We start from the raw sequence: 27,144 nt of genomic DNA, 5'->3' as shown, positions 1-27,144 counted from the left end.
GAGGTCCGCTCAGCAAGACAGTCTGAGGCACTCTGCCTGCCCCCAGGGCTGTGTTATGTCTTTATACTAGAAACTACGTGTACAATATTTACCATAACTTTCCAATACCTATCACCTATGTTAGACAGTGAGCTCCTACTCTAAACCAATCTAAAAATGCCAACATCGCAGCAGAAGATGGAGGCCGAGAAGAAGGAGGAGAAAGGCTGGACACGCCCAGATTCTTCCATCTTGCCCCCTGAACTCCCATTCTAAAAACCCCAAAATCTGCTTTTTCACCCTGTGATAAATTCACTATCATTCTACTTAAACTGTTGTGGCTTGCAGCTCTTCATCTGAGGTTGGTAACTTGCTCCATGGGTCATAATCAAAACCACACAGGCATCTTGGGCTCTGTGCCAGGGTCTCTGAGCCCCCTGGCAGGGGTCTTGGCTGCTCAGGACAGCCAGAGGGATGTCCTGGGTTCCAACAGGAATCCTCCCCCCCTGTCTGCAGGGCACCACCTCTCCCCTGGGCACACACCTTGGTGTCCTCTGGCTCACCCAAAGGAAAAGTTCACCTTGCTGCTCTTGGCCAGGTTCAGCCTCTCAGTCCAGAGCATCCTGCTCAGGAAGGCAAAGGGCATCAGTGAGGCTGTTTTAAACACCTGATAAGCAGAGCTGTAGCAAAAACCTTTGATCATTTTCCATCTGAGTAGAGTAACTCACAAGACTGCATTGCCCTGATTTTCCATGATAAAGGAAAAATAATGAGATGTGATGTTTCTTTTCTGGAACAGAGCACTTGAAGTTTTTGAAATGTTTTGTTTATTTTCTATTTGCTGTTCCTGTACCTAAGTACCTGAAATATTTTTAGATTTTTCCTCTTGTGGATCATTTCAGAGATTTTATGTCCTTTGTTTCAGCTCCAAAGGAAGTCAAATTTTAGAATGTTTCAATCTTGGCCATAGTGGATTTCTGTCTTCTGTACTGCTCTGTGGATTTATTTGATATTTTAAAAAACCCCACAGACTTCAGCACAGAAGAGGACAAATTTTACCTTTTTTTTTACAATTTTTTTTCTAAGACCCATGGTTTCACTGGAAACACATTTCTGGAGTTGCTGTTTCCTTTTTAAGGTTACTTTCTCCCTCCACTCAGCATTAATTCTAGGGGCCTCCAGTGGCCCAATAAGGGAGCAAATGATCTTTTGGTGCTGGGCTATGAACCTGTTTTCCCATAATAAAAACAAACTACTTAGGTTAAGGGAGTCACCATGCATTCATCATGGTGCTGAGGGCATAGAGGGCCTCTTAATGTGATAATTTTTAGAGTTTATACAAATTGACAGAGATGCTAAATGCACATTACTGAGAAGAAAGTGTGAAAATCTAGTGACCAGTCTCCTGGGGAGAAAAAAAAGGGAGAAAAGTAATTTGGTGCTTAAAATTTTATTGTGTTCTTTAGTCTCACCCTATAGGCTGAATTCAGATTTCAATAAATCTTTATAGCAAAAAGAATTTACCTGCTAATAGTTTCTGCTCTTTTAGTTAAAGGTTCTTCAGAGAAGACTTTGCCACACGATAAATTGGTGCTGAATTCGATCTCTAGACAAACTGCATAAGAAGCTGAACTGTCTAGGTCTTTGTTATGGTAGGAGACTGAACAAAAACTTGGTATGGAATGAAACTCTCAACTTCATATTCTCAGTTCTTTGCTAAATTTTGTTCCTTTACATCCAGTGCATTTTCAGGCTTGCTTTATCTTGAAGATAAAACTATAACCCTTGATACCTCCCCCTCATTCGTGTCCAGTGTAGAGCGAAGAATTAATTATGAAGACTTAAATCACTGCTTGAAGCCATAACAGCAGATCATCATTGTCCTTAAATGTCTCTGGCACAAGCTTACTGTCTCTGATTTTCATGTCTCACCAGTTGCTATTTTTACATGTTTTGTACGGAAGAGGCTGCACCAAATAAAGCTCTGTGTTGTAATAAGTGATTGAAGACCTTAAAATGGCTCCCACTCTGTTATGTGCCTTATAACCTGAATTCCCAGCTCAGCTTTTTCCCTGTGCCAGGAAATATCTGCTACCTTTGAAACTCCTCTCCAGAGATGTAAGATTAGCTTCATGCTGTCAGGAGCTGTCATTTCAGGCAATTAGAAATAGATCAGCTGACACCTGGTAGTTTTGCAAATGCCTTTCTTTCCTTCAACTGCTTCATCTCTGGCTGGTTTTGAAGATTACGTGCAGGGTAACTCTTCCTTATTGCCCACATGCACTCTTTGTTCCTGGCTGCTGTTCTCTGGCTGCCTTTTCAGTGATGGTGAAGTTATTGGTAGCTGGTAATGCTGCTGTGAGGGGGCAATGCTTTATTTGTAGTGTAAGAGGGGTGGAAGTGGCAGATTTCTCATTCTTAGCTAACCCAGTGCGTGAAGAAGGAAACGGAGAAATTAGGAATTGTTATTGCTGAAGGCAGAGGCAAATGAAAAAGGAGATTTTATTGCTGTAGAGCTCTGTCCTCTGCCAGGACTGGGGGGAAACATGCACTGGGAGCCAGAAAACTGCATCCACAGAGTGAAACTCTTTGCATGCCCTTGGGCTGCATCTTTCATTAGGCGCCTGCCAGCCCTTTGCTCACACCATCCCAACCCACCTGTCTGCTCTTGTGCTCTCCCTGTACAGCTGCTTCTGCTTTCATTTGTTTCTAGGTTAAATATTGCCACCTGAAATATGCAGTTCTCAGAGGAGACACAGTCAATGTTAGTGAAAGGCTAGGATCTGTTTCTTTGCATTTTGGCTTGAATTAGGAATATAAAATCAGTGTAAGAGAGTGAGGGGGAGGCTGAGCCATGACACTAGGAGGAGCACAGCTCTCTTTCGTGACCTTGCAGTGCCTCCAGAGAATCCTGTATGTATGTGAAATTATGAACTCTGGGACTTGGTTATGCTGCCAACTTCATTTTGATCTTCTCTCTCTGTCTCTGAGGCTGTGTTTTAACTGAGGCAGAGCTAGCAGGCAGTTAACCCCAGTGCTCCCCGGTGGAGATGTGCTACCCTGGATAATAACATCGTTTCTAGCAAACTCTTGTTTGAAAGTGGTCTCCTAGACAACTAAGTTTCTTGGCAGGGATCTGTTATCTCTGGGTGGAAGCTGAAAGAGAGCCTGCAAGGTAACCAAATGCCAGGCCCTGGCCTGTCTGCTATGTCAGACATCTTCAATAGCAGAGGCAGAGGAGGGTCTGCCCACATCCAGAAATAGCGAGGGAGTGAGGCTTTTGGCTCCCTGTGTGCACACAGATGGGGGAGAAGATAAAACGAGTGGTCTCAAGGAGCATGGTGTTCAAAACTTTGTTTTGTCAGTTTCTGTGAGCCCCTGAGAAGCCCTTTGGGGGTGTCAGGCTCTGGGGCTGAGCAGCTGTGCCCCTGGAGCATCAGAAGGGTGCTGGAAAAGGCCAGGGCTTGGACAGATGGAGTAACGGAGATTGGAGGCAGAGGAGCTTGGCCTTGTGCCAGGCTGTGGCATGGGGTGGGCAGATCACAGAGAGGAGCTGGAGGGGGTCAGAGGAGGATAATCCCCAGGCAGCGAGGGAGGCTGCAGCTGTCGGTGTGAGAGCGTGGCACTGCAGGGGTTTGCTGCTGCTGGGCTCTGGGCATCAGCAGAGCTCTGGCACTCCTGAGGGCTGCGTGAAGCTGGGTGCTGACAGGCTTGTCAGTGTCCCAGGGGATGTTGTGGGACATCAGCTGAAGGTGGAGGAGCCTGGAGGTGTGCAGAGCCCTGGACAGAGCCTCTCCTGGCCTGGTGTGGGGTTGTGAGAGCTGTGGCAGTGGCTGGAAGGGAAGGCAGGAGCTGGCTTTTGGACATGCTGCTGTTTGCTGCCTTAGAAAAACTGCTGAACTCAACTTGCTTTTCTGTCCCTCTTTGCACCAAGTCACAGCAATGCCCCCTGTGAATGCTTCTTCCAGATGCCCCCATGGGGCAAGCACTGTGCTCTGCTGGGAATAATTAACTCATGCTGAGCAGGGAAGCAAGCAGGGAGCCCAGCAGTAAAGCTGGTGGGGAAGTCAGGGCTCTGAGCTCCTGGAAACCTCTTTCCCTGGCAGAGGTGCCCAAACTGTGCTGCACTGCAGGACCTGGCAGGAAGTGGTCCCTGGAACAGAGCCTTTGTTCCCTGCTCACTGTGGTGTTTCTAACTTCTCCAGTACAAGTGTACAGTGCTGCTGTTCTGCTTTGAGTCTGGAGGGAGATTGCCTGCACGGAAGAGCTCTGAAGGGATGTTAGAGATCCAGCAGAGTTTGTGATGTGAAAGTGGGCACTTAGAGCACCACAGCAAGAGGACCAGTGTTGGGAGAAGATGCACTGCACTCCTGCACTCCAGAGGAGGAAGCTCTCTGTCCAGGGAAGAGTATAGCCTGCCCCTGCCATCCCTAGGGCTGCAGGCAGATTCCTTTTTGGAGTGTTTTTCCCAGAATATCACTGCCCCAGGAACAATACATGGGATCCCTCTGTCCTTTTCCTCAGTGCTATCTTTCCATCTCCCTCCCTATATGAGAACCAGTGGGTTTTACTTTGCCATTTTTTTACTCAATAAATTTGTAGAGAGAGCTGATGCCAGCCATCCAAAGGAAAGCTTAGGGGGAATAGCAGTGAGCTGGTTTGTGAAACTTGAGGCATTCAGAAGCTGAGTTTGACTCTAAAATTAAGAGCTCTTGGTGTATTTTTATTTCTGTTCTGTTTTCTTCTCCTTTTAAGTGAGACTCATCTCCTTCAGGGTATTTTTGGTTATTTGCAGCTGTGATGGATAGGAGTTGGTAATTTCCTTTCATAAATTTAAGCTGAGACTTTTGCCCTGCCTTAGGACTCCAGAAACTTGGATTTTCAGAAAAAGACAGAAGACGAGAATTGGCAATATGGCCAAATAACAAATATTGAACATTACTCAAGCACCTCCAGCACATCTTTGCCAAGTCCCTGAACTTGAATCCAATACAAATACTTACCTATGGCTCAGGATTTGGAGACTTAGGGAGGAACAGCTCTGTAGGTGTTTGTTGGGTTGGTAGATGGAGGTGATGGATGAGAATGGATCTTCTTGTGTGTCCTAGCCAAAAGTGGTTTGTAACAAAACATAGCAGTTATTCTGTCCAGCTGGCAGGGGCTGCTGAGAGCTACTGTCTCAAAAGTGCAGACAGATCTCAGTTTTCCTCTCTCTGTTCAGTGGGAAGTCTGAGATGGGGCTGGCAGCAATTCTGTGCCAAAGCTGCCGAAGCCCAGCCCCAGCCCCGCTTGTTCTCATGCTGCAGAACTTTGGATGTGCTGGAGCAGGCACATCAAATAGTTACAAAGGGTGTGATTAAGCCCTGGGAAAGAGCAAGCAGGCAGCTTGTTTTATGTTTCCTCCCCTGTGTTTGTATGAGTCACGGAGCTGGCGGCAGTCCTGCTTTCACCTCACAGAGAGCAGAAATAAGTGTGTAAGAGCCCCACACTAATTTGCTGAAAATAGCCAAAAGCCAGGCTCTTAAGATACCCAAAAGAGATTGCAGCTCCTCCATTTATTGATTCTTTTTCTCTCTGCTTCAAGTTAACAGCTTTTAAGAGACATAAAATGGGAAGAGCATCCATTCTGCCAGTGGTGTGATTGTCTGTCCCAGCCCTTGCCTCAATGGTGCGTGTGTGTGACCTTGAAGGGCAGACAGTGGGGTGGTGTGTGGAGAGACACATTTGAAGCAGTAGAGAAGAGGTAAAAAACATCTTCCCCTGTTACCCTGGAGGCTGCTGGCATGTCATGCCACTGCCAGGGCAGCAGAGAGGCTGGCTCTCACCATCACACACCAACTCTGCCCTGAGCAGGCAGGGGCCAAGGGGGTTTACCCCCGAGCTGTGTTTGTGCAAGTCTCTAGGGCTGGACTTGCCCCTGCATTCTCCAGTGCAGGGGGCAAAATACCACCTGGGTGCCTTGCAATTATGCCAACTCATATTTTTTGTTTCTCTTTTTAATCAACTGTGATGTTAAATTTTATGCTGTCAATAAAGCTCCAGCTTCTGGAGCCAGTAGATGATGCTGTGAGAATTCCAGCTTTGTTTCTGAGCAGGGGAAGGAAGTCAGGAAGGCAGTCTGGCAGCTTGTAGCTTGGGGACAAGCAATGGACCTTGTGTTCTTTCCATGTTTCCATGGGCTAAGTCCATGTTGCAAGTTTTGAGCACAAGGGTCGGCAGAGCAGATTCTGACCCTAGCTGACCTGTTGGGAAAAGCAGGAGAAGTGCTTCAGCCTGCAAGGGATACAAGGCTTGCGTGATGATCACAAATTCAGCTCAGCTCAGTTGAGCAGGAGGAGAAATAGATGAGAGAGGCTGCCCTCACTTCATCCACTGGTGTGGGGAATGCAGCTGTGGTTTGGGGCTCACTGAGCCAGGGCTGTTTGTGTGCTGAGCATCTCAAGCAGGCAGGAGACTCAGACATCTCCCAGCATTCGTCCTTGGTGCAATCAAGATATTGCTCTTCAGCAGTGCAGGCTCTCCCAAAGCCCAATTCCTGCATTTCCTCCCTGCTGTAAGCTCTCTTTGCTTCACTTGTTTCCACATTTGTTTCTTCTGTTACACAAGCTTTGGTCTCAGGCCTCTGAGATTAAATACTCGGGGCTTTCAAAAGCATGACTCTGAATTAGTCTCTAGCCCCTCTCTGCTCCATGCCCAGCTCATCTGCCTTGGCAGAGTGAGCACCAAAGTTAAGGAGCTCTAGCGAGTGTTGCTGTTCAATGCTGTGCGTGTCTTCTGGACTGCCACAATTTTGCTTTAATCCCAGACCACATCCCATTGGATTCAACAAGTATTCCTCATGGAATCTGCAACTTTAATGGCCCTAGGAGGGCTCTGTTTGCCACTTCATTCACTTTTTCTGCTTCCTCTGCTGTTTTCTACTGACTTCCCCACAGTGGAGAATTCCCTCCCATGATCCCTAAACTGGATCTCCACCCAGCCCCCTTGCAGCAAATGCCCTGTCCCTCACACTGACTGCTGGGGCTGGGCCCTTTCCTTTTAACTGCAGTGGAATGAGAAAATAGGTGTGAAGATTTAGAATTATCCACCCACCTCCCTTTTACCAGACTCCAGACTGAATAAGGGGTTGGGGGCAAGGGGGAAAGAACATGACAGGACATTTGCATCGCTATCCAATACTTGGAAATCAGTTCTAGGGCTTGAAATAGGCTTGCTGGTGGGTTGCTTCTGGATATGCATGTCTGGAGCTGGCAAGAGAGCTATCTCAGCAGTGTCTCCTATGACAGTGTCTGAGCAGCGTTCAGAGGCTGGGGAGTGTTCTGGGGCAGAGAAATACATGTTTGTCTCCTCCATTAAAGTTTTTGCTGGCCTACAGCTACAGTGTAGGTGTGACAATAGCTATTTAAATGCAGCTTCAGAAGTGTCTATAGCCCCCTGTGTGCTGCAGCTCTTGCTGGACACAGTGCTGTAGTTCTGTAATTCACACAGTGGCAGTGTTACTAACACAGCACTTGTGGTGGTAGTTTGCTATTTCTATAAATTCAAAGGGTGCTTGGGTCTGTTCCTTTGATGTTCCCTCATCCCAGATGTGTTCTGTGTTGCCAGATGCCCACAGCTATCTGTTAGAGCACACACATTCAATTAATTAAACACATTAAATGCACCCACTTCCCACTCTGGATTTGTTCCTTCCCTGACCCATAACTCAGCCTGACACATGGACAGTTTGATGGATCTTGTTCCTACAGGTGGAGTCATGCTGTAACCTCCTCCCTTTTCTGCAGCACATCGCCCATAGAGGAGGGTCTGTATTTTAAATCTCTGGAAGTTACACTGACAAAATAGAAATACACTTCCTTTGACTAAGAAGCTGTCTTTGTTTTCTTTTTTCTCTGCTATTTAGGTGCATTTTAAATCCATTTAGTTCAGAAATTTTATACACTGGATTAAAACATGCAAACACGACTTTACAACACAGTTTTTATTGTTTTATTCTTAATGCTTTCTGCTCGTCCCCCATTTCTAGATAGACTATTTATTGCCCTGAAACAGTTCCAAAATCCCAGCTCTGCTCTTCAATACAAGGGTGTATGTGTATTCCTAGATGATCCCCTTGGCATTTTATTTTGAATGCTCCTAGATTACTTCTTTTTGTATTCACTATGTTCTGAGGAGGAAAATAAACAAGGGAAACTGATTAGTTAGATGTTGACTTCACCTTTAATCTGAATCTCTGGAGGCTTCTGTCCTTAAACTGAAGTAGCTGCTTCCTCTGAACACAAGAACTGCTGCTGGGCAGCTCTGTGCTTGCTGAGAGTTTACTTGGTTTTTGATGAAGAAATAGAAAATCTAATTTTTGAACTAAATTTACCTGCAATGATTCATTCTCTTTTCATAACTTATCAAAATGCATTAGCGATAAATTCTTGACAGTGCTTCTATAAACAGCAGTTGTTCTCCTTTGAAGCAGTGGTTCTCGCTGCCTGCTCAGTTGTGTTGCTGTGCAAAGTGGCATAAACACTCAAAGAGAAATGGCACAAAAGGAGCTGTGTACAGATGGCTTAGACAAAATGCTGGCCTTTTCCTTCAGTCGTCACAAGCTGGAAATCTGGCATTAAATAGGATTTGTAGTCAGGTTTGGTGTCTATCTTCTGGCTTATCCCCTCTTAAAATCGCATCTCGCTCCCACCCCGTACATTGTCTGCTGCCCGTGGAAAGGATGGAGCGAACGCGGTGTGGCGGCCTGGTGCTGTCTCAAAGCTGTAATGGTGTCAGACAGGGTGAGCCGTGTCGGGTGATGGGGAGGCTGCGGGGGGTGTGTGTGTGCCCACGCAGTGTCACAGGGTGGCGGGAGAGCGGGCACGGCTGGGCACGGCTGTGCTGTGCTGTGCTGACCTGAGCTGTGCTGAGCCGTGCCGTGCTGTGCTGTGCTGAGCTGTGCTGTGCTGAGCTGTGCTGTGCTGTGCTGTGCTGAGTTGTGCTGTGCTGAGTTGTGCTGTGCTGTGCTGTGCTGTGCTGTGCTGAGTTGTGCTGTGCTGTGCTGTGCTGTGCTGAGTTGTGCTGTGCTGTGCTGTGCTGTGCTGTGCTGTGCTGAGTTGTGCTGTGCTGTGCTGAGTTGTGCTGTGCTGTGCTGTGCTGAGTTGTGCTGTGCTGTGCTGTGCTGAGTTGTGCTGTGCTGTGCTGTGCCGTGCCGTGCCGTGCCGTGCTGTGCTGTGCCGTGCTGTGCTGTGCTATGCTGTGCTGTGCTGTGCTGTGCCGTGCCGTGCTGTGCCGTGCTGTGCTGTGCTGAGCTGTGCTGAGCTGTGCTGTGCCGTGCTGAGCTGTGCTGTGCTGTGCTGTGCTGTGCCGTGCCGTGCTGAGCTGTGCCGTGCTGTGCTGTGCTGTGCTGTGCTGAGCTGTGCCGTGCTGAGCTGTGCTGTGCTGTGCTGAGCTGTGCTGAGCTGTGCTGTGCTGTGCTGTGCTGTGCTGTGCTGTGCTGTGCTGTGCTGTGCTGAGCCGTGCCGTGCTGTGCTGTGCTGAGCCGTGCCGTGCTGTGCTGTGCTGCGCTGCGCTCTGTGCCGGTGCGCTCCTGCCATCTGCTGCCGGCACAGAGCGCCGCACGCTCCGCTCCTGATGCTGCTGCTGCTTTCCCGGCACCTCCTGCACGGAGGGACAATGAACATGGGAATGATTCCTGCCTTCCCGGTAAGGAAGCTGGGTAACTGCCGGTGAAGTTTAGAATTATCCCCCAAACCCAATAAAGTCAGGAAGGAAATCTGTTTGAAGCAAGATTTGTCAGGAAAATTAATGCACAAGCAGAGGTTTGTGTCCAAAAAGGAGACAGAGTAGTCCTGTAACTTTATTTGAATAACAGGTCATGGGGCATTCCCCTGGGGTGCCACTAATTTTTGGAGGATGCAGCCTCCTTTTTATCCTCATTTCCCAGCGGCATGTCCCTCTCTGTTTCCCCATTAGCTGAGGTACTTGAGAGGTACAGAATTCCCAGAGTGCCTAATACCTGACTGCCTTCTAATGTATACCCTCCTTTGCTTTTCCTTGTGCCAATCAGTGGAACTCCTATGGAATTTATGGTTCTTCCCATTGTTTCTTTCATCTCTCAGTATCTGACTTTATTCATCAGCAGACCTGCAGTTTGTTTGTAAAGACAAATCCCTCTCACTCCTTTCATCAATTAGTGAAATCCTTTCCATTTTTTCTTTTATCTCTCAATATCTAGCTTTATTTAGCAGCAGACCCACAGGTTTTTTTGTAAAGACAAATCCCTCATTCCTTTCAGATTTAAAGCTCAACATGGTGATTTAAAGAACCCGCAGCAAAGTAGAATGTCCTCAGCTTGGGAAAGCAGAGATGTTTTAGCAGCATTGTGATTTCATGAGCCATCTCTCTGGGAAGGGATAAAGTGCTGCTTCTTCCTCAACCACAGAGTTCTGTGCAATATTTCTTAATTTCTGAATGCTCAGAATGTAATTTGGGCTGGAAGTTGTGTTTTAGCAACAAAAAATTTGCAGGGTCCTCCTAGTGGTGGCCCTGTCTATAGGCAGAGGATGCCAGTGGCTGGGAACTGACACTTTTGCCCTCCTCTGGGCTCTGACTGTGGGCAAGAGCTCGCTGATCCCTGAGCTTAACTAGGAAGTGCCCCAAACCTCATCAAGTCGGGAAGGAAATCTGAAAGGTCTTTTTACACTCCTCCTCCCTGTGGGTTGTTTGTGAGGCGAGGAGAATAGGGCAGTGCAGGGGCCTCAGATCTTGGCCCAGCCCATCACCCAAGGCAGGTGTCCCTGGGCACAAGTAGAACAATACCAGCCAGAGCAGCAGCACAGCAACTTGGGGTGTGATTTTTGCTTTGGTGATGGTTGGCTTCAGCTACAAACCAGTGTTTTTCTGTCTCTGCCTCTGCCAGCCCCTTCTTAGGGTGCAACCAGGAACAAACAAGTAGGATTGTGCTCAGATTTCTGCTGGGTGTGAGCTGTACATCAGCTCTGTCTGACTTCAGGGACAAGCACCCTTGTTACAGGACCAGCTCACACCCTCGTATTCCTGCTTCTACCTCATGCAATTAATTCTGAAAACTGTGTTAGCAAATTTAGGAGGTCTGCAATCTTCTTTCTTTGTCTGTTAATCACAGTGTGGGGACCAGCTGTCAGTGGGAAACCAGCAAGCTCTGTGTTATTCGTTGCTTTCTGTGTAGCAGGACTGTATTCAAACAATATCTGTCTCTGTTGTGCTGAGAAGTGTTTTCACGCAAGGGATAGCAAGCCTTGCAGGAGCTGAATATCCACATGGAAATATTGCAAAGTGTTTTCACAGCAACATATATAAAATACAGGTGAGATTTCTAGTTACTGAATCCATTTGAAGGATCTGTACTCTCCATGTACCTGCCTCTTCTAAGCATGATTTCTTTATCATCATTTGTGAGTAAAGCTTTTTAGCATTTTTCATGATTGTATGTACAAGGGAATTTTTAGGATTAAAATTCCAGATTATCACTGTATAGGACAATAAAGAAGGTACTTTATTTTTTGAAAGAAACTCCAAATGCAGGTAGGAAAATTCTACCAGTATACTGTGGTTTCTCCTTAAGGCATTTTACTGGAGTTATGTGAGGTTCTCTGTTAAATAGAGTGTAAACAAAGCATTTCTAGTTCTTACATTTCCAGGGGAAAGCTAAGTGAGCTAACTGAATTTTCTATTCTATTGAATTATATTTCTGTTGGATTTTGAGCAGTAGTTGCCTTTCCTCTGTCCTCCTTGCAAAAACGGCTGGGGAAAATGGCACTGGGAAGACATTGTGATTTCATGGCCTGTCTTTTCATGTATATTTGGGCTGGGGATACTGCTTCCTAAAACATGGGGGCATTGGTGAAAGGGATTCTGCTCACCTGAGCTTTCAGAGTCAGGAAGGTGAAGCAGCCCTGACAGGAGACGAGATTTGGAAGAATGAGCTTTGATTGTCATCAGCTTTCCATTACAAGAAGACTTTGAGATCCTACTTCATGAGGTTTTTTTGTGTAGGTTTCTGACAGTTTCTGGACCTAAATCTTGCTCATGCCATTATTCTATTAGATTTTTAGAAGAGACATTACTTTAGGACTCAGCTATTGGTGGGGACAGCTTCCTGGAACATACTTCGCAAATTTTATATTTGATCAGCAACAATTTTGCTTTCTCCTCCCTCCTTCACCTTGCAAAGTAGCTTTCATCCTGATGAGCCAAGAGATCACCAGGCCTTTCTTTAAATAAACGTGTGTGTGAGGCTTTATTTCATTCCAGGTAAGCACAAAAAGCCTTTGCAACAGATGTGGTTGTTCTCTTGGAATTTCTCCTGAGTGAGCAGAGTGGGTAAAATGGGATGGGAGTTCTGTGCAAAGGGCATTTCAACAGAGAATTGCTCCAGAAATACAGCCCTCATCTCACTGCAAATGCCTCAGGGCATGGGCCAGTGCCAGCTCCACCAGCTCCTCCTTCCACCAGCCAATCCACACCTTACACTGGAAGGAGGGTGGTTGCAATACCTGGATCTTTCAGGGCCACCTGGCAATGTGATTACTTACCTTGCCTTCTTCAGGGGACTGCATTTCACCTTTGCTGTCCAAAATGACAGTGGCATTTTACTGCATACCTTCACACACTGCTGTGCTGCAGGGATAAGAGATCCTTGGCAGCTGCTGGGGCTGTGGGCTTGGTGCTTGATGGAGAGAATCCACACAGTGCTTCCTGCTGTGCTCTTTGACAGATGACAGTGCTCAGCTGCAAAAACGTGGCTGTAAAATCTGAGATTTTGGTTTGAAACTTCTGGTGGCTTTTGTGTGCTGTCAGATGTGACCTCTGAAAGATGAAGCTGGAGCAGGATGATAGGAGCAGTGGGACATGGACAGGCAAGCTTGGAGGGCTTAGGTTTTCCTCTGCCTGTCTCCCATGGAAAGCAAGGAGAAATGCTCTTGACATTTCCATTCACTTCAGGAGAGCTGCTCTGTTTTCTGCTAACAACACATTTGGCCTGTATCAACTTCTGGTGATGTGGGTGAAGAGCAATTTTGCATGAATGTCAAAGCCAACCAGCATACATCCAGCTGATGCTGCGCATGGGGCTTTGGCAAAAGCATCTCCTATAGGTGACTTGATCTAGCTCCACATGGCTTTGGCCATGTTCTCAGTGTGGGTGGGAAGTTGGTTAATACTGCAGGAAAGCCTGCTCTTGGCTTCATGAGCTCAGACACAGCTGTATTATTTAAGCCTTTTTGATTTCAGCACTCTCTGACCAGGATCTGCATTCCCTGCCTTGTTTTGCTAGTCCAATCCATGCTCATGTGCAAGGACAGAGAAAAATTATATTGTGCTTCTGGCATTGGTTGTGTCAGCCATATTTGGCCTATCTGTCTCGTCTTCTCCCAGTGTTTGGATACCAGATTTGTCAAAGGGTCTGTACAGATGGAGTCCAGTGAATTCTAAGGGCTGGAGAGAAGATTCAGTTCATGTAATTTTCTCCACTACATGCCTCAGAAAGCTTCTGAAGACAGCTGCTTTCCTTCTGCCCTCAGAGAGCTCAGGATTTCCAGAACTCTTTTGGTGCTTGGCTGGTTTCCTGGGAACATCCTTCATTCCGTCTCTTTCTGACCTGTCCCATTGTATAAACCTAAATAGATTTTGTTATTGGTAGATTAGGAGAATGAAAGCAATTGAAAGAGATGCCATTCTGGTCATGTCGTTGACCCCAGGAGCCAAGTTTGGTGGATTTTAAGGGAAAATCAAGGACATGAATTACAGCTGTGGTTATTCATCAGCTCCCTGATGGCTGTTAGTCACCATGTGTACTCCACATGTAAGCTTAGCTTTTCTAGATGATTTAGTGAAGAATTGTTGAGTCAAAGACAAATCTCCTGCTGCTCTGCAGCAAGGTAGAGCTGTTATTACAGAAAAGACAGGCCCTGAGGATGGGCAGTGTTAGCTCAGGCCCAGTTCATAAGGAATGGTGCTGTGATTTGTCTTGTCTGTGAGTTATCTTTGTAGAAAACAGCTACTAAAGGAAAAGAAAGCAAGCTGGTAATTTAGCAGCTGGGGAGAGAAATTGTGGTGTGTTGGATAGCTGTAAGCAGGAATCTTGGCAGAACAGCTCAAAGTGCATTTACAGTGGAGGCTCCTATGTTATTTAGAGGATGTGAGGTTGTGGTGGCATTCCTCTGTGCACAGCCCACTGGCACCAGAACATAAAGTGGTGTGGCAACTGAGCCCTTTCAGGGTGGGAGAAAGATACCAGGCAGTAACTGAGAACACAAAACCATCCCAGAGAAGCCCAAAGTGCTTTTGCAACCTTGGAGTCAAGTTCTGCCTGATATGTACTTGTGCCTCTGTGGCTGACTGGAGTGAGAGGAGAGTGTGTTCCCAGGTTTGGAAGGGAATGGCTTTGCTCATCAGTGGAGAGCTGCCACGTGTTTGCTGTGAGAGGCACCTGGTGCTGACTCTTCAGATTGGGATGAGAGCACGAGGGAGGCTGGGGACTTTGTTCCCATGTGCCATCTCCAAAACCTTACCCTGTCCTACTTCCACGCTTCTTTTGCAGTGTCAGCAGCACCCCTTGTAAAGTGATGGGATTGGTGCTGGCTTTTACAAGGGGAACATCCTGAAGGTGAAATTAAATACTGGGGAGGAGGACTCCATTACATTGAGCAAACCTGCAGTGGAGTGGGGCTAATTTAGCAAGCAAGGCTGCTGAGGTATTTCCCAGAGGACTGTGAAGGCATTCACCCAGAAGTCACTTTTCACGTGAAGTCACCTTTTCATGCAGTGTTGACCATCTCATTTCACTTGAGTGTAGCAATACCAGGGCCCACACAATTGCAGATCAGGACAGTCAGCTAAACAAAGTTTAAATAAGTTGTCCTTTTCAATGTGGAAGAAAGATGACTGATGAAGCTGTGTAAGATCTTCAGTGATCCATGGGAGGTGCCATGGTTAGGTGATTTTCTTCATTTCCTAGCAAGCTAGCAAAAGGAAGTCCTTTTGACTCGTGTGTTTTGTGAAACACAATGTTGCAAGGCACTGACTATAACAAAAATATAACTGATTTACAAAGCAATGAGAGACATTCCAGGCAGATAAGTCTGTCAGCCCTATTAAAGACAAATCTGCAAATACTGCCTCTAGGTTGGGAAATAGCAAAGCCAGAGAATGCTTGGAGATTGCAGAGGGAAAATTATTGTGCTGTACTTTCCTTGCTCTTAATGCTCTTCAGCAGCAGTTTCCTGAGCCAGGGTGCCACAGTAGGTGGACATGTCATGTACCACTCTGAGGTTGTTGGGCTCTTGTGAGGATCCCAGTAACAGGGAGGAACTAGGAAAAACAAGGGCAGAACAGCCCCTCCTGCAAGCTGCGTGTTTGCATTTAAGATGCTCAACCTAGTTTGTGCCCACTGCTGTTACCTTGTAATGAGATCCAAGAGAGGAATCCTGGTGAGTCTCCCCCAGGGTAACATCTTGCTGAATATTTAGCAGTGCTCCATAGGGGTGTGAGCAGAAATGGCCCATCTAGACCCTGTGTAGCCCTTGCCAAATGTGCACTCTCAGTCCCAGAGGGTGGAGCTGTTAAAACAATCTGTCCCTTGGCATATTTTGTCTCTGGCATTGCAGTTCCAGGAGAGATGGCATCTTGTGCCATTTCCAAAGGGAATTTCATGTCTTATGCACATTTGAAAATATGGACACCGTATGGACACAGTGTGCAGTGTTAACTGGGGTGTAGCAGCAACTTGTTCTTACAGCTATCCTCTCTGTCCCCTGTTCCTTCTGTTCTGCTTGTCAGCTGCTCTCAGACCTCATCACCCACATTTTTCAGACCCTAGAGCACCTCTTTGACTTGCACTTCATATTCCATGTAGGCTTTCACCTTTCCTCACTCCTATTAGTTTGGCTAATGTGACTCTGGAAATAAGACTCTTCAATAAGCAGACTGGCATGGTGGAAACCCAGCATCAGTTTGGAACAGACTCTCAAACCCTTCCTGCCCAAAGTAGAGGTGCACAGCAATGCAGGGGCTCCCTCTGAAAATGCTGGCTCCAGCTCTGGGAGCAATCTGGTCCTGCTCTTGTGGTCTCTGAGCCCTGACTGGTTTAGCCAAGCAGATCACTACAGAAACACTGCTGCTGGTTTTGGTGCCAGAGTGGGTTTAGATGTTTGTGAGAGCTCCACTCTTCACTGTACAGGCTCGCCCTTTTTCTCTTTTTTTTTCCTGCTTGCACCATGAAACACCCTTTTCCATTGCCAAACAGAATTTCAGCAAGGTGGGTGGCTTACATCAGGACACATGGCAAAAAACTGGGACACTACTTTTGAGATTGTTTTTAAAGAAGACTTTGGAGAAAGAAACTGATTTCTTTTACGAGGGGGTGCTGTCTCCCTGCAGTGTGTTCTGTCACCATGTCACAAGATTTCTAAAAGGAGCAGAATCAGTAGGACACTGGTGTATCAGTCTGCAAGGAGCAGCTTCCTTCGTTCACATCCCATATTTGACTGAGCTGGTATCACATGGTTCAGTCTCCCCACTCTTCTCCCACCCCCTGCCTGCTTCCGCCAACAGTCCTCTCAAAATGTGCTTTGTAACTGAAGACTCCCCTAAAGAGCTGACTCTTCCAGTTCTCCTGCGTAACAAAAACTTGTGCTGCTCATAAATAGAATTGCAATTACCAAGGGAAACAGAAGAATCTGCGCAGTCCAGATGCATCAGAGAGGCCTCTCGTCTTAAAGAAGCCTCTGAAATTCAACACACACTGCTCAGGCATAGCTGGGAGACCTCTGCAGAAATCTTTCCTTTGAGCAGCCACTGTCTGATCATCCAGAAAGTCAGACTTCCTTAGGTCTTGGACTTACACTTAGGTCTTGGACTTACAGGATGGTAATGATTTCATATAGAAGAAAAGAGGCATTCTCTAGGTTATGCATCTAAAATGATGAACTTGTGAGGAAAAATCAAGAGCCTTGGCTTTGCGTGCTGGGTCCTGTGGAAGGATTAAGCAGTAGTAGAAAAGAGGGAGGCAGAAGGATATGTGAGTGGTCCTTAGCTTTCCCTATAGAACAGATCACAAATATAGGGAAGATCCCTTCTATATATCTTCTCCCTAGACTGCCAGGGAACTCAAGGGAGGCATACACCATTTAGTGCCTGGCTTGGCTCCCTGGAGAATTCCTGTGATAGGCTTCTTCTGTGTGCAAGGTTCTGCTGATTCTCCTCTGTGGAACCTTTCTCAGCCCCCCACTGCTCCTTTGACCTCTCTCTGGTTCCCATGCAGCAGAAGCCTCCCTGAATTCAGTGACTGCTCTGAACATCACCCCATTCAGTTTGATGAGACCAAGTTAGACTACCAGAACAGCATCTTGCTTTGCCATGTTTCCTTTTGGTGGCAATGGTTGCACATCTAAAGTGTCAGGAAGAAAGACTTAAGAAGGAACCCAAAATTAGGAAATGCGTATGTTAGAAATAAGTTTTTACATCATGTTTTTCTTGTGATCAGTTTTTTCAAAGACAAATCTGTGTGCTCCCACTTACTTACACAAAGCTAGTCATGAAATAGCAGTGGATCCCAGCACACACTGCAATGGTCATGGAATCTGTTCATCTGAAATTCTGTCATGGTTGGAGAGCATCTTTGCATTGCAGTTTTTTTGTTTTCAGTGCAAAGAATAGTCTCTGTGTCATCTGCATCAGAGTCACAGTTCATTCAAGGATGTGTGGCAAATGTAGGTGTTATATAAAGTAAAATATCTTTTCTCTGTTCTTATTCTCTTTGTATCTTAGTGCTTGAAGTAGAAATAAGTCCTTTTTTCGCTTACACTGAAGAAACAACAAAGGAACAATGTTCTGTTGGTGGAACTCACTTGCTCACCTGTCTTCCTCTGAATTCATGTTTAGTAAACCAACCAGCAAGCCTGGCCTACAGGTGGTGCTACTGATTCTTACAATCCTTGCCTTTCCCATGCTTGCAAGCATACTTACCTGTTAGAATGCCAAATTTACTAGCTTGGGAAGATCTTAAATTAGTTACATATCTAGAAAAACAGAGGTGCTTTAAGGTGCTTTAGAAGGAAGAGGTAACTGTACACCAGTCCCTCACTTAGCTTTGCCAAATACCTTTTCAGTGTCACACAAGGTACTACTGCAAATGATGTGTCTTGCCTGGTAGCAGTGAGAGGCTTCTTATGTATCAGTGAACCTACTTGGATACCATGAGAGCTAAAATTTGTTTTGTGTGTTTGACCCTACAAATTCTGGTTTGGTCTTTACAGACAACTCCACAGATTTTCTATACATTTCATTAGTTTTTCTGTAACCCCTATTGCCTTCTCCTCCCAGGTGGCCTTGGGACTGAGATGAAAAGAACAGAGCTCAAACTGCCCACTGATGCTATTAAGTACTTGGGTTGAGTACCTGGCTTGGTATTTTTCTTTGTATCTGCACTTACATGCTTGCTGAACTGGAGTGCCTACTTGTGTTGTACGTTCATGGGCTGCAGAAACTTGAGGTGAAAGCTTTGTGACAGGCTGGTGTGTGCCACACAGTGCTGGCTAATGGGACTCCTTGAAATCCCTTCACATTTCAAATAGATTTGTCAGCAAGGGGGGCAGTTTAAAGACACTGCAAAGCCCTAAAGCCTTAGGTAATCCTGAATTTGGCCAGCTCAACTATTTATAGAACACTCTATGCCTATTCTAAATATACTTTCCTCAAGGGGACCTTATCTCAACTCCCTGCTCCACCACTTCAGTTGGATCAGCAATGCTGCTGTGATCATTTAGCAAAAATTCCTTCTCTTGTTCTGTGGCAGAGCTGCAGATGTTGCTGGTTTGGGACTTAAAGGGGAAATTCTGTGCCAAGCAGAGCTCAAAGGTTTGATTTAAACTGCAGCCAGCCAGGTGGAGAGATATTGATGACATGTTAGATCATTTCCTGTAACCATTTCCTTACCATTTTTCAATATTTCTCTTCTGCTGGTAGGTCCAGAGTTCTGGAGAGGGAAAACCAAGTGACTCATTGACAGTGTACAGAAGGCAGGGCTTGAGTCCCACTTGCTGCTGGTTAAATGGGGTTAGACTATCAACTCTATTGCTCCCATGTAAGGACAAAGGTTCTCTTCAGGCCAAGGAGAGCAACCCATCCAACAGCAGATTCTGAAGTGGGGAATCTCTTTGGAAGAATCCTGATTTTCTTTTTTAGTTGAAGGCTCTGGGATAGAAGTTCTGGTGCAAAGGGAGAGCGTTTTTCATCCCTTAAGTTTAAAAATATTTAGAAAAATGCATCCTTTATTGAGTCCTATAGGTTTGAACATTTTCCTCTGTCGGATAGTTACATTCTGTCTGCCTATCTCAGGAACATCTGCAGATTTGCATGGCAGATGCTGCAGAGCACTGTCCTGAGTGGGACGTTGTGGCTGAGTGTAGAGGCAGGATGGGCCATCCAAACCCATCATATCATGAATAGCTGTGCTGCCCCACTGTAAGGGACAGTAGTACATTAATCTTTGGGGGGCAAAATAATTGCTCCCTGTCCCTATGATGTGATTGATCCAGACTCTACTTTGTGGGCATTGGACTCAGCTTCCAGCAGAGGTGTAAAGCACTAAGGCTGCTTGCACTGGTTCAAGGACAGGATTCAGAGGCAGTGTGTCAGTGGTGTCTGCAGAAGTCACATCAATTGAGGTACCCATTAGAAAACCCCTTCTGGGTACAGCAAAAGAGTGACTGCTACTATTTAGCCTCTGGGATAGAGAAGCCTGTGTAAGACTTTGCTGCTCCACAGATCAGGGTAACATAGCTCACTGTGTGTCTAAGCCTCAGAAAATGTTTTTGAGGTTGACAGAAGCTTTTCTTAGTTATTACCCTTTGAGGATGAACAGGGCAGCGTGTGGCAAGATCGCAGAATGGGATTAGCTCAGGATTTAGCAGGAAGAGTTTCTTAGCACTCCTTTAGAGCTATTTCCTTCTATTGCAGCCCCTGGAGCTGCATGAAATAGAAGGGTTTATGTCCTTGCCTGCCTGGCAGGAAAATCACCCCAGCTCAATGCAGCAAAATGGACTGGGTCCAGTGCTCTTGGAAGGAATGAAACAGGTAAAGTGTTTTTAACAAGGAATTTCACATGGGGACATTCAGGTACGCTGAATATTGCCCCAGGATGCATTCTGCCTCACACAGAGGCTTCTTCCTCCAATATCCTTGGCTTTCCCAAGGAATCCGTGTCCACAGAGCTTTAGATTTTGCTCTGGTCATGGCTTACCTATAAGCATGCAGGTAGTGTTTTAGTCCTAGCATGCAGGGAAGGACAGGTGAGTCTGTCTGAAAGCTCTGCAGTGCCACTGAGCCTGGTGCAGCCCTCAGTGCCCTGGGGTGCTGCTGCTGCTCTCTGCTAGGGTGACCCACTCAGTGCAGGCAGTGTCTGTGATCCTACAGGGATGCATTACCTCAGGAAAGGCTCTGCATCCACTGGGACCATGACAGCATGGGTACTCATACTGTAGTGCTGATCATTTGTGTTTCACATTCTTGATGTGTCTGCCTGTGATTTCTGGGCTGACAGAGTGACTGGCAGCTTTCTGGCTCACTCTGTTATGCCTCTGGCTAGTTATTCCCACTGCTGTCTCTCTAAGACTGGCTTCCTTTTAATGGAAGTTGCCCATTTGACCATTCTTGATGTAAACAGACCATATTGCCTTTCAGAAGCTGGACTCAGTAATGCATGCCAACAGAAACTAGTGCATTTGTACTTGTAAGGAATAAAATCTATCCCTTTTGCAGTGCTCATAACAGCTTCAGCATCTCCATTCAGAGCCACTGGCCTTTGTTCCCTCATGGCTGAGGTGTGGCAGCTGAATTGAGGCTGGGAAGCAACCAAAAGCATTTAACCACAAGAGGAACACCAGCAGTGAATCAGCACAGAAAGCAGGAGCAGGCTGCAGAGCAGTTGAACTGCAGAGCTCAATTTTAAGCCTAATTTGAACACTGAATGAGGTGCTAATATCTCAGCTTCTGTGTAGAGTCTCAGTCTGCTGTTCATTTTCTATGGACACAGTATAGTGGGGTGTATTTATAGAATTCCTGGTGAAAAGCTGGCTTTGTACAACTGGTACAGGCACTGCAGGGTGAATGTCGTGTCTGGTTTTGGTGCTGAAAGTAAAATCTGTCTTCATGTCTGTGTTCTGGAGAGCTGATCAGATATTTTATGTCATTGCAGCTTAAAGAGCCAATTTCAGAGCTGGCTTCTCTAATTGCCTGATCGTTTAACCTGCTTCATTCACCCATAAGAGAAGGATGCATTTCTTTTGTTCATGTTGCCTTGTTCATCAGTAAATGTAAAGCGGATTGTAAAATCAGACCTGCTTGAACTAACATTTGTAGCTATTCATTCACTCATGAACAAACCAACTCCCTGCTGCTGGTCCAGATTTTTTCTATACCAGAGAGAAAATAAGAACAGCGAGTCAATTAATATTTTCTTTTCTCTATGGCATGTTGGTGAAACATTTGGATACTCTGGAAATGAATGTCAATATGGTGAAAAACTGGTTTAGAAGGTGTTAAAAAAGTTACATTTAGTTCTGGAAGTAGCTTTGCTGTGTTTCACCAGAGGCTGCTGCTTTTTTCCATTGCTTGAAATCTGATGTTTAGGATGGACTTCACACATTCCCAGGAATGCAGTGAAGGCCCTACTCTGCGTCAGGTGAGACCAAAGGTTGTCTGAGTGCTGGGACTGATTTATGTTTTTGTCACACCAAAAGTTATAGATACCTCTGGTTGCCTTCTTTTTCTGCTGGGCATGGAATGGGTTTTAAGCCTGGTTAGATCCTGGATCGTTTTTTTTAAAGGACTTGTCTTTCTGTCATTTTCAGGCATGGTTCAGAAACTCGACCAGAAGCTGCCTGTAGCCAACGAGTACCTGCTGCTGTCGGGCGGCGTGCGGGAAGGTGTGGTGGACATTGACCTCGATGAGCTGAATGTTTATGCCCGGGGCACAGACTATGACATGGACTTCACGCTGCTGGTGCCCGCGCTGAAGCTGCACGACCGCAACCAGCCGGTGACGCTGGACATGCGCCACTCGGCCCTGTGCCACTCCTGGCTCAGCCTGCGCCTCTTCGACGAGGGAACCATCAGCAAGTGGAAGGACTGCTGCACAATCGTGGACCATATCAATGGAGCCACCAATTACTTCTTCTCCCCAACAAAAGTTGCAGACTGGTTCTATGAGTCCATTAGCATCGTGCTGTCTGAGATCCAGAAGAAGCCCCAGCGAGGGATGCCAAAGGTGGAGAAGGTAGAAAAGAACGGGACTATCATATCCATTATTTTGGGAGTGGGCAGCAGCCGCATGCTGTATGACATTGTCCCTGTGGTGTCCTTCAAAGGCTGGCCGGCTGTGGCACAGAGCTGGCTGATGGAGAACCACTTCTGGGACGGGAAGATCACGGAGGAGGAAGTCATAAGTGGGTTTTACTTAGTGCCTGCATGTTCCTACAAGGGGAAGAAGGACAATGAATGGAGGCTGTCATTTGCCAGGAGTGAAGTGCAGCTGAAAAAGTGCATCTCCAGCAGCCTCATGCAAGCCTACCAGGCCTGCAAAGCCATCATCATCAAACTGCTGTCCCGCCCCAAAGCCATTAGTCCATATCACCTGCGCAGCATGATGCTGTGGGCTTGTGACAGGCTGCCAGCCAGCTACCTGGCCCAGGAGGATTACGCAGCCCATTTCCTCCTGGGGCTCATCGATGATCTCCAGCACTGCTTGGTCAACAAGATGTGCCCTAACTACTTCATCCCGCAGTGCAACATGCTGGAGCACCTGTCCGAGGACACGGTGATGCTGCACGCGCGGAAGCTGTCCTCGGTGCGCTCCGACCCCGCCGAGCACCTCCGGACTGCCATCGAGCACGTCAAGGCAGCCAACAGGCTCACCCTGGAGCTGCAGCGGCGGGGCAGCACCACCAGCATCCCCTCCCCGCAGTCCGACGGAGGGGACCCCAACCAGCCCGACGACCGGTTAGCCAAAAAGCTGCAGCAGCTAGTGACTGAGAACCCCGGGAAGTCCATCTCTGTCTTCATCAACCCTGATGATGTCACAAGGCCCCACTTCAGAATTGATGATAAATTTTTCTGAGCTTTCGTCAATGTTTCTTGGGATTTTTATTTGTTTTGTTTTTTAAAACTCTTGCAGTGCGCAGGTTTTTTAATTTGGTTTTCCTTGATGACTTAGTCTCTTGGTTTTTACATATCCAGCATAGATTGGATCTGTTGAGAACAATCTGAACAAATTATAAATCCTGTTTCTGCAGGACAGTGCAGATTTTGGAACAGTATATTACTATTTCATATGCTGCTTTTTTTTTTTCTTTTTCACCCACCCTGCCCATTGTCTGTGAGTAGTTTCTAAAGGAGGACATGCATCATAAACACAAGTCACAGTGTAATGTAGGAGTTTTTCCAAGCTTCCATAATTTATGTACATTGTTGGGCCGGGAGAAAGAAAAACTCCCCTTCCGTTGCTTCAGAAATTCACTTCTTTTTCCATGAGCTTCCATCACCCTAAAGAAATGAGGAGAGGCTGGGTTGGAAAGCACTCCTGGTAATCTGACGAGGCCAAATCTACTGGGCTGAAGCCCAGTTCATCTGTTCTTCACATTTCTGATACAGGGGAGAAAGCTGGCTTTACAGATGATGATGCAGCTTTTTGGGGAAAGAGTTGTTTCTGTTTTGATCTACTTTTTGAATGTAATTGTTCATTAATTGGACCTTGTACAGTCCAGAGGGTTGTTTCTGCTGCTTTTCCATGCGGAATAAGGTTATGGAATGTTAGTTTTAGTGTGTGTAATTATTCAAAGCCTTATTTAAATTCTATTAAAGAACATACCATTTTAAATGTAATTGCACTAATGAAATCTCTGCCATTACCTCAGTCCCACTGTTTGTGTTTCTTTCATGAATTAGCATCTGTTATTAGGTCTCAATATTGCTGATTGCTTGAGACCCCTCTGGTCTCATGGTTTCAGGTGATTTCTTGATTGTCTTTTGTAAAAGACTTCCTTGTTAGCCCGGCTATGTGTGAGCAGTCAGAGTTTTGCATTGGCATATTTCTTTGGATGCGTATTGTGTGTTGCAGTGCATATTGCATTAATATGTATTGCATGTTGTTGAAACAGGTTTACCATTAGATAAGGATGTAATGCTAAAGCAGTGGTATGTGCAAAGTGAATCAGCCAGACCTCCAGCAAAGGAGCTACCTTGCTTCTCTAATGCATGTATTAGGCCTGATCCTTTCTGGCAGTTACCATTCCCTGGACTCCTGAGAACTTTCTGACTCACCCTGGGACATGGGAGATCTTACTCTGGTCTCATGTTTGCAAAAGTTCGTGTTTGTGTGTAAACTTGTGGTGCAACAGTAGCCTTGAAAAACACATACACTTTTCTTCTGTGTGTAGAGTAAGATGTATGGTAACAAGGGTTAGTCTGAGCCAAAAATAATCCAAGAGTTCAAGGATAGAGTGACTTATTGTGGCTGGCTGGCCAGTGACTGATATTTAGGCCTTAAATCAGCAATTTGGGCTTACTGATTATCCCAGAGACGCTGTTCTGATCCAAACTTGATGCATGTGTTAAAATGTGATTATTAGAGCAGGTTGAAGTATTTTTAAAATATTTGACAGACAAATGAGGTGCATATCTAGTAAATTCTAACTGATAAAAATTGTGTATGAAAAATGTGTCACTTTTTCAGTCCAGCCTTTGTGGTACAGAAACCAGGCTGGTGGAGCAGCACACCAACAGCTTTGGCAACTGCTTTATTAGATGGCAGGGAGGTTTCAATACCTGATCTAGTGCCCAAGTCATGTCTTAAAACTTTAGCTCCTCCATCTCTTGGGCATAATTGAAAACTTCACCCCATTGCTATAGCCAAGATGTTCACATTTACCTGAATTTACTGGTACATACTTACAAGAAGCTCTCAGAAGTTGCTGGCCTGATGGAGTGGATGAGGATTTAACCTTAAAGCACAATTGGCTCTTGATCATGAGCCCTGTGCAGCTGCAGTTTGGTCCTGGGAAGGACATGGATTGGCTTCAGCAGAAGCAGAGCTGGGTCCTACCCATGTGGCCATTGCCAAAGATGAGTTTCCATATAAACCTGTGAAACCTGCCTGGGGGAGGCAGGAGAAACAACGGGGAATCCTCTCCAGAAGTGCGTGGAAAATGCAAATTTGTTGAAATGGTTTCTTCCCCAGCCTCTGGGACTTCTGTTTGTTGAAAGAAGAGTCTGGGCTGCAGGATGAAGTTCCCATCACTACATGAGAAACCTGCTCAACACAAAGCAGCAGTAGCCTGGCAGGCAGAGTACTCTCCCAGGAGACCCATTGTCTGTGCCAGTGCTCCTGAGATATGCAGAAACACAGCCTTCCTCATGCCAGTTCAATGTCCTGCTGACCAGCAGTTTGACTAGCCCATGTCAAGCTCTGGTGTGTGCTCCTTTTTTTGGTTTTAATTAAAAAAACATTTTGAAAAGTATCCACCTTGTTCTTCCTGCATTCTGTGTGTTGGAGTTTGTTGTTGTTGTTGTTGGGTTTTTTGGTTGTTTTTTTTTTTTTTTTCCTTGTGGGGGAATGGAGGCTTGACTTTTTCCTGGACTGAAAAGCAGTTTTCCAGGTAGGTTTGTGAGAATGTTATATCCTCCAACTGGACTATCTGTCTTCCCAGGAGACAGAATCCTAATCTGCAGTAGGTTTGTATCTGTCTAGTATTTGCTCCTCTCCACATACTATAGTTAATTTAATGAAGCAAGCTGCCAGCCCAGAGGTGACAAGTGTTTTGTATATTAGAGAATACAAAAGACTATTTTCTTCCTTTTCTATTGCCCCCTTTTGCCTTTGAGTATATGCTGGCACGGACTTGTGAAGTGCAGAAGTGTCTGTGTGGGATTTCAAAGTAGTCAGTGGGTTTAGATATCAATGACCTTTTACTCTTTACTTCTCTCTGCAAGTTTCAAGGAAACCATGGTGCTTTTCCTGTTAGGGAGTTCTTGAAAGTCATTCACACAAGCATTTTAGAGCACTCAGCCCCATGGGGTTAGAGACTTGGCCAATCTGACAAACACTGAAATAAGAAGGAATTTGCTTTAAACTAGCAATGTAGGCATCTTCCCTGCTGATGTCAAGAGGAGACAAGTCAGTGCTGTGAGCCAGTGTCTCCACGGGAGCTTCAGTTCTGCACCCACTGCTATGGCAGGTAAGACTTCCTTTCTTTCTTTTCCTTTTGCCCATTAGCCACCTCTCTGCTGACTTCTCCCTGTCCTGAGCGATGTTGCAAAAGGACTGGGACAGTTTGTGAGAGGCTGGCAGCATGTAGATGGATCCCTTGTGAGTCTGTGAGTTACTGACTCCTACAGGGTTAAAAGGGAGGGAGTCCCAGCCAAGAGCGTCTGGCTTGGAGGCATCAGAAAGGTGGGGAGGAAGGAAAAGTGCCCTTCAGAGGCTCCTCTGCCTCCTCCCAGTGTGATCCTCCTTGGCCATCTTGGCTCTGGTCCTTCTCTTGGAACATGCTTTTGCCTTTGCTATTTCCATAAGGTTTCTCTCCAGTAGGACAGTGGCAGAAGCAGCTAATTTGACTGGTTCCAGTTGTTGTAAGTTCTGGGAGATGCTGAAAAAGCTGTCACTTCTTCAGAAGGACACCTGAGCTGCTGCAGAGGTGACAGAACCACCAGCTAATGGGAGTTACTCTGTTCTGTGTTGGGAGAACTCATTTGAAGGCAGAAGGGAACAAGAGACCAAGAGCTTTGTGTCAGCCTGCAGTCTCTGCTCCTTCAGGCAGGTTGTGTGAAGCCTCAGTGACTCTTGTCTGGCTGTGATAAATTGGTTTCTGCACATATTCCAATACTTTAGCCCAGAGAAGTGTTGGTGCTCTAACCAGAAAACTACAAGTGGGCATCAGAGTCACTCTTTGCAGCAAAATACCAGCAGGACTTTAACCATGCACTGCCCAAAATAGAAGCCTCTGAAAGAGCTGGTTTTTACTAGTGTGTTTTCTCTGTTGTTATTGTGACAAATGGCACTAATTTTGATCTAGATTCTTGGACTTTCCCTAGTTGCCTTGTTCCAGTGGAGAGCAGCCTTCCTTTGGCAGCTGTGGTGGTTCTGTGCTGGAC

At 46.1% G+C, this 27,144-nt stretch overlaps 1 protein-coding gene across 1 annotated transcript in view; it reads left to right on the top strand.

Moving 5' to 3' along the window:
• Positions 1-23,908, top strand: part of MB21D2 (Mab-21 domain containing 2) — a 56,668-nt gene extending 32,760 nt beyond the window's left edge. Inside the window, exon 2 of the mRNA XM_058031059.1 lies at positions 21,849-23,908. Within this exon, the coding sequence (XP_057887042.1) occupies positions 21,849-23,113 (1,265 nt within the window). The 3' untranslated portion in view covers positions 23,114-23,908. The remainder of the gene's footprint in view (positions 1-21,848) is intronic.
• Positions 23,909-27,144: the final 3,236 nt, after the last annotated feature.

The sequence above is a fragment of the Melospiza georgiana genome, chromosome 10 (assembly GCF_028018845.1).
Source record: "Melospiza georgiana isolate bMelGeo1 chromosome 10, bMelGeo1.pri, whole genome shotgun sequence".
Classification (NCBI taxonomy): domain Eukaryota; kingdom Metazoa; phylum Chordata; class Aves; order Passeriformes; family Passerellidae; genus Melospiza; species Melospiza georgiana.
This window is presented reverse-complemented; position numbering and strand designations above follow the sequence as displayed.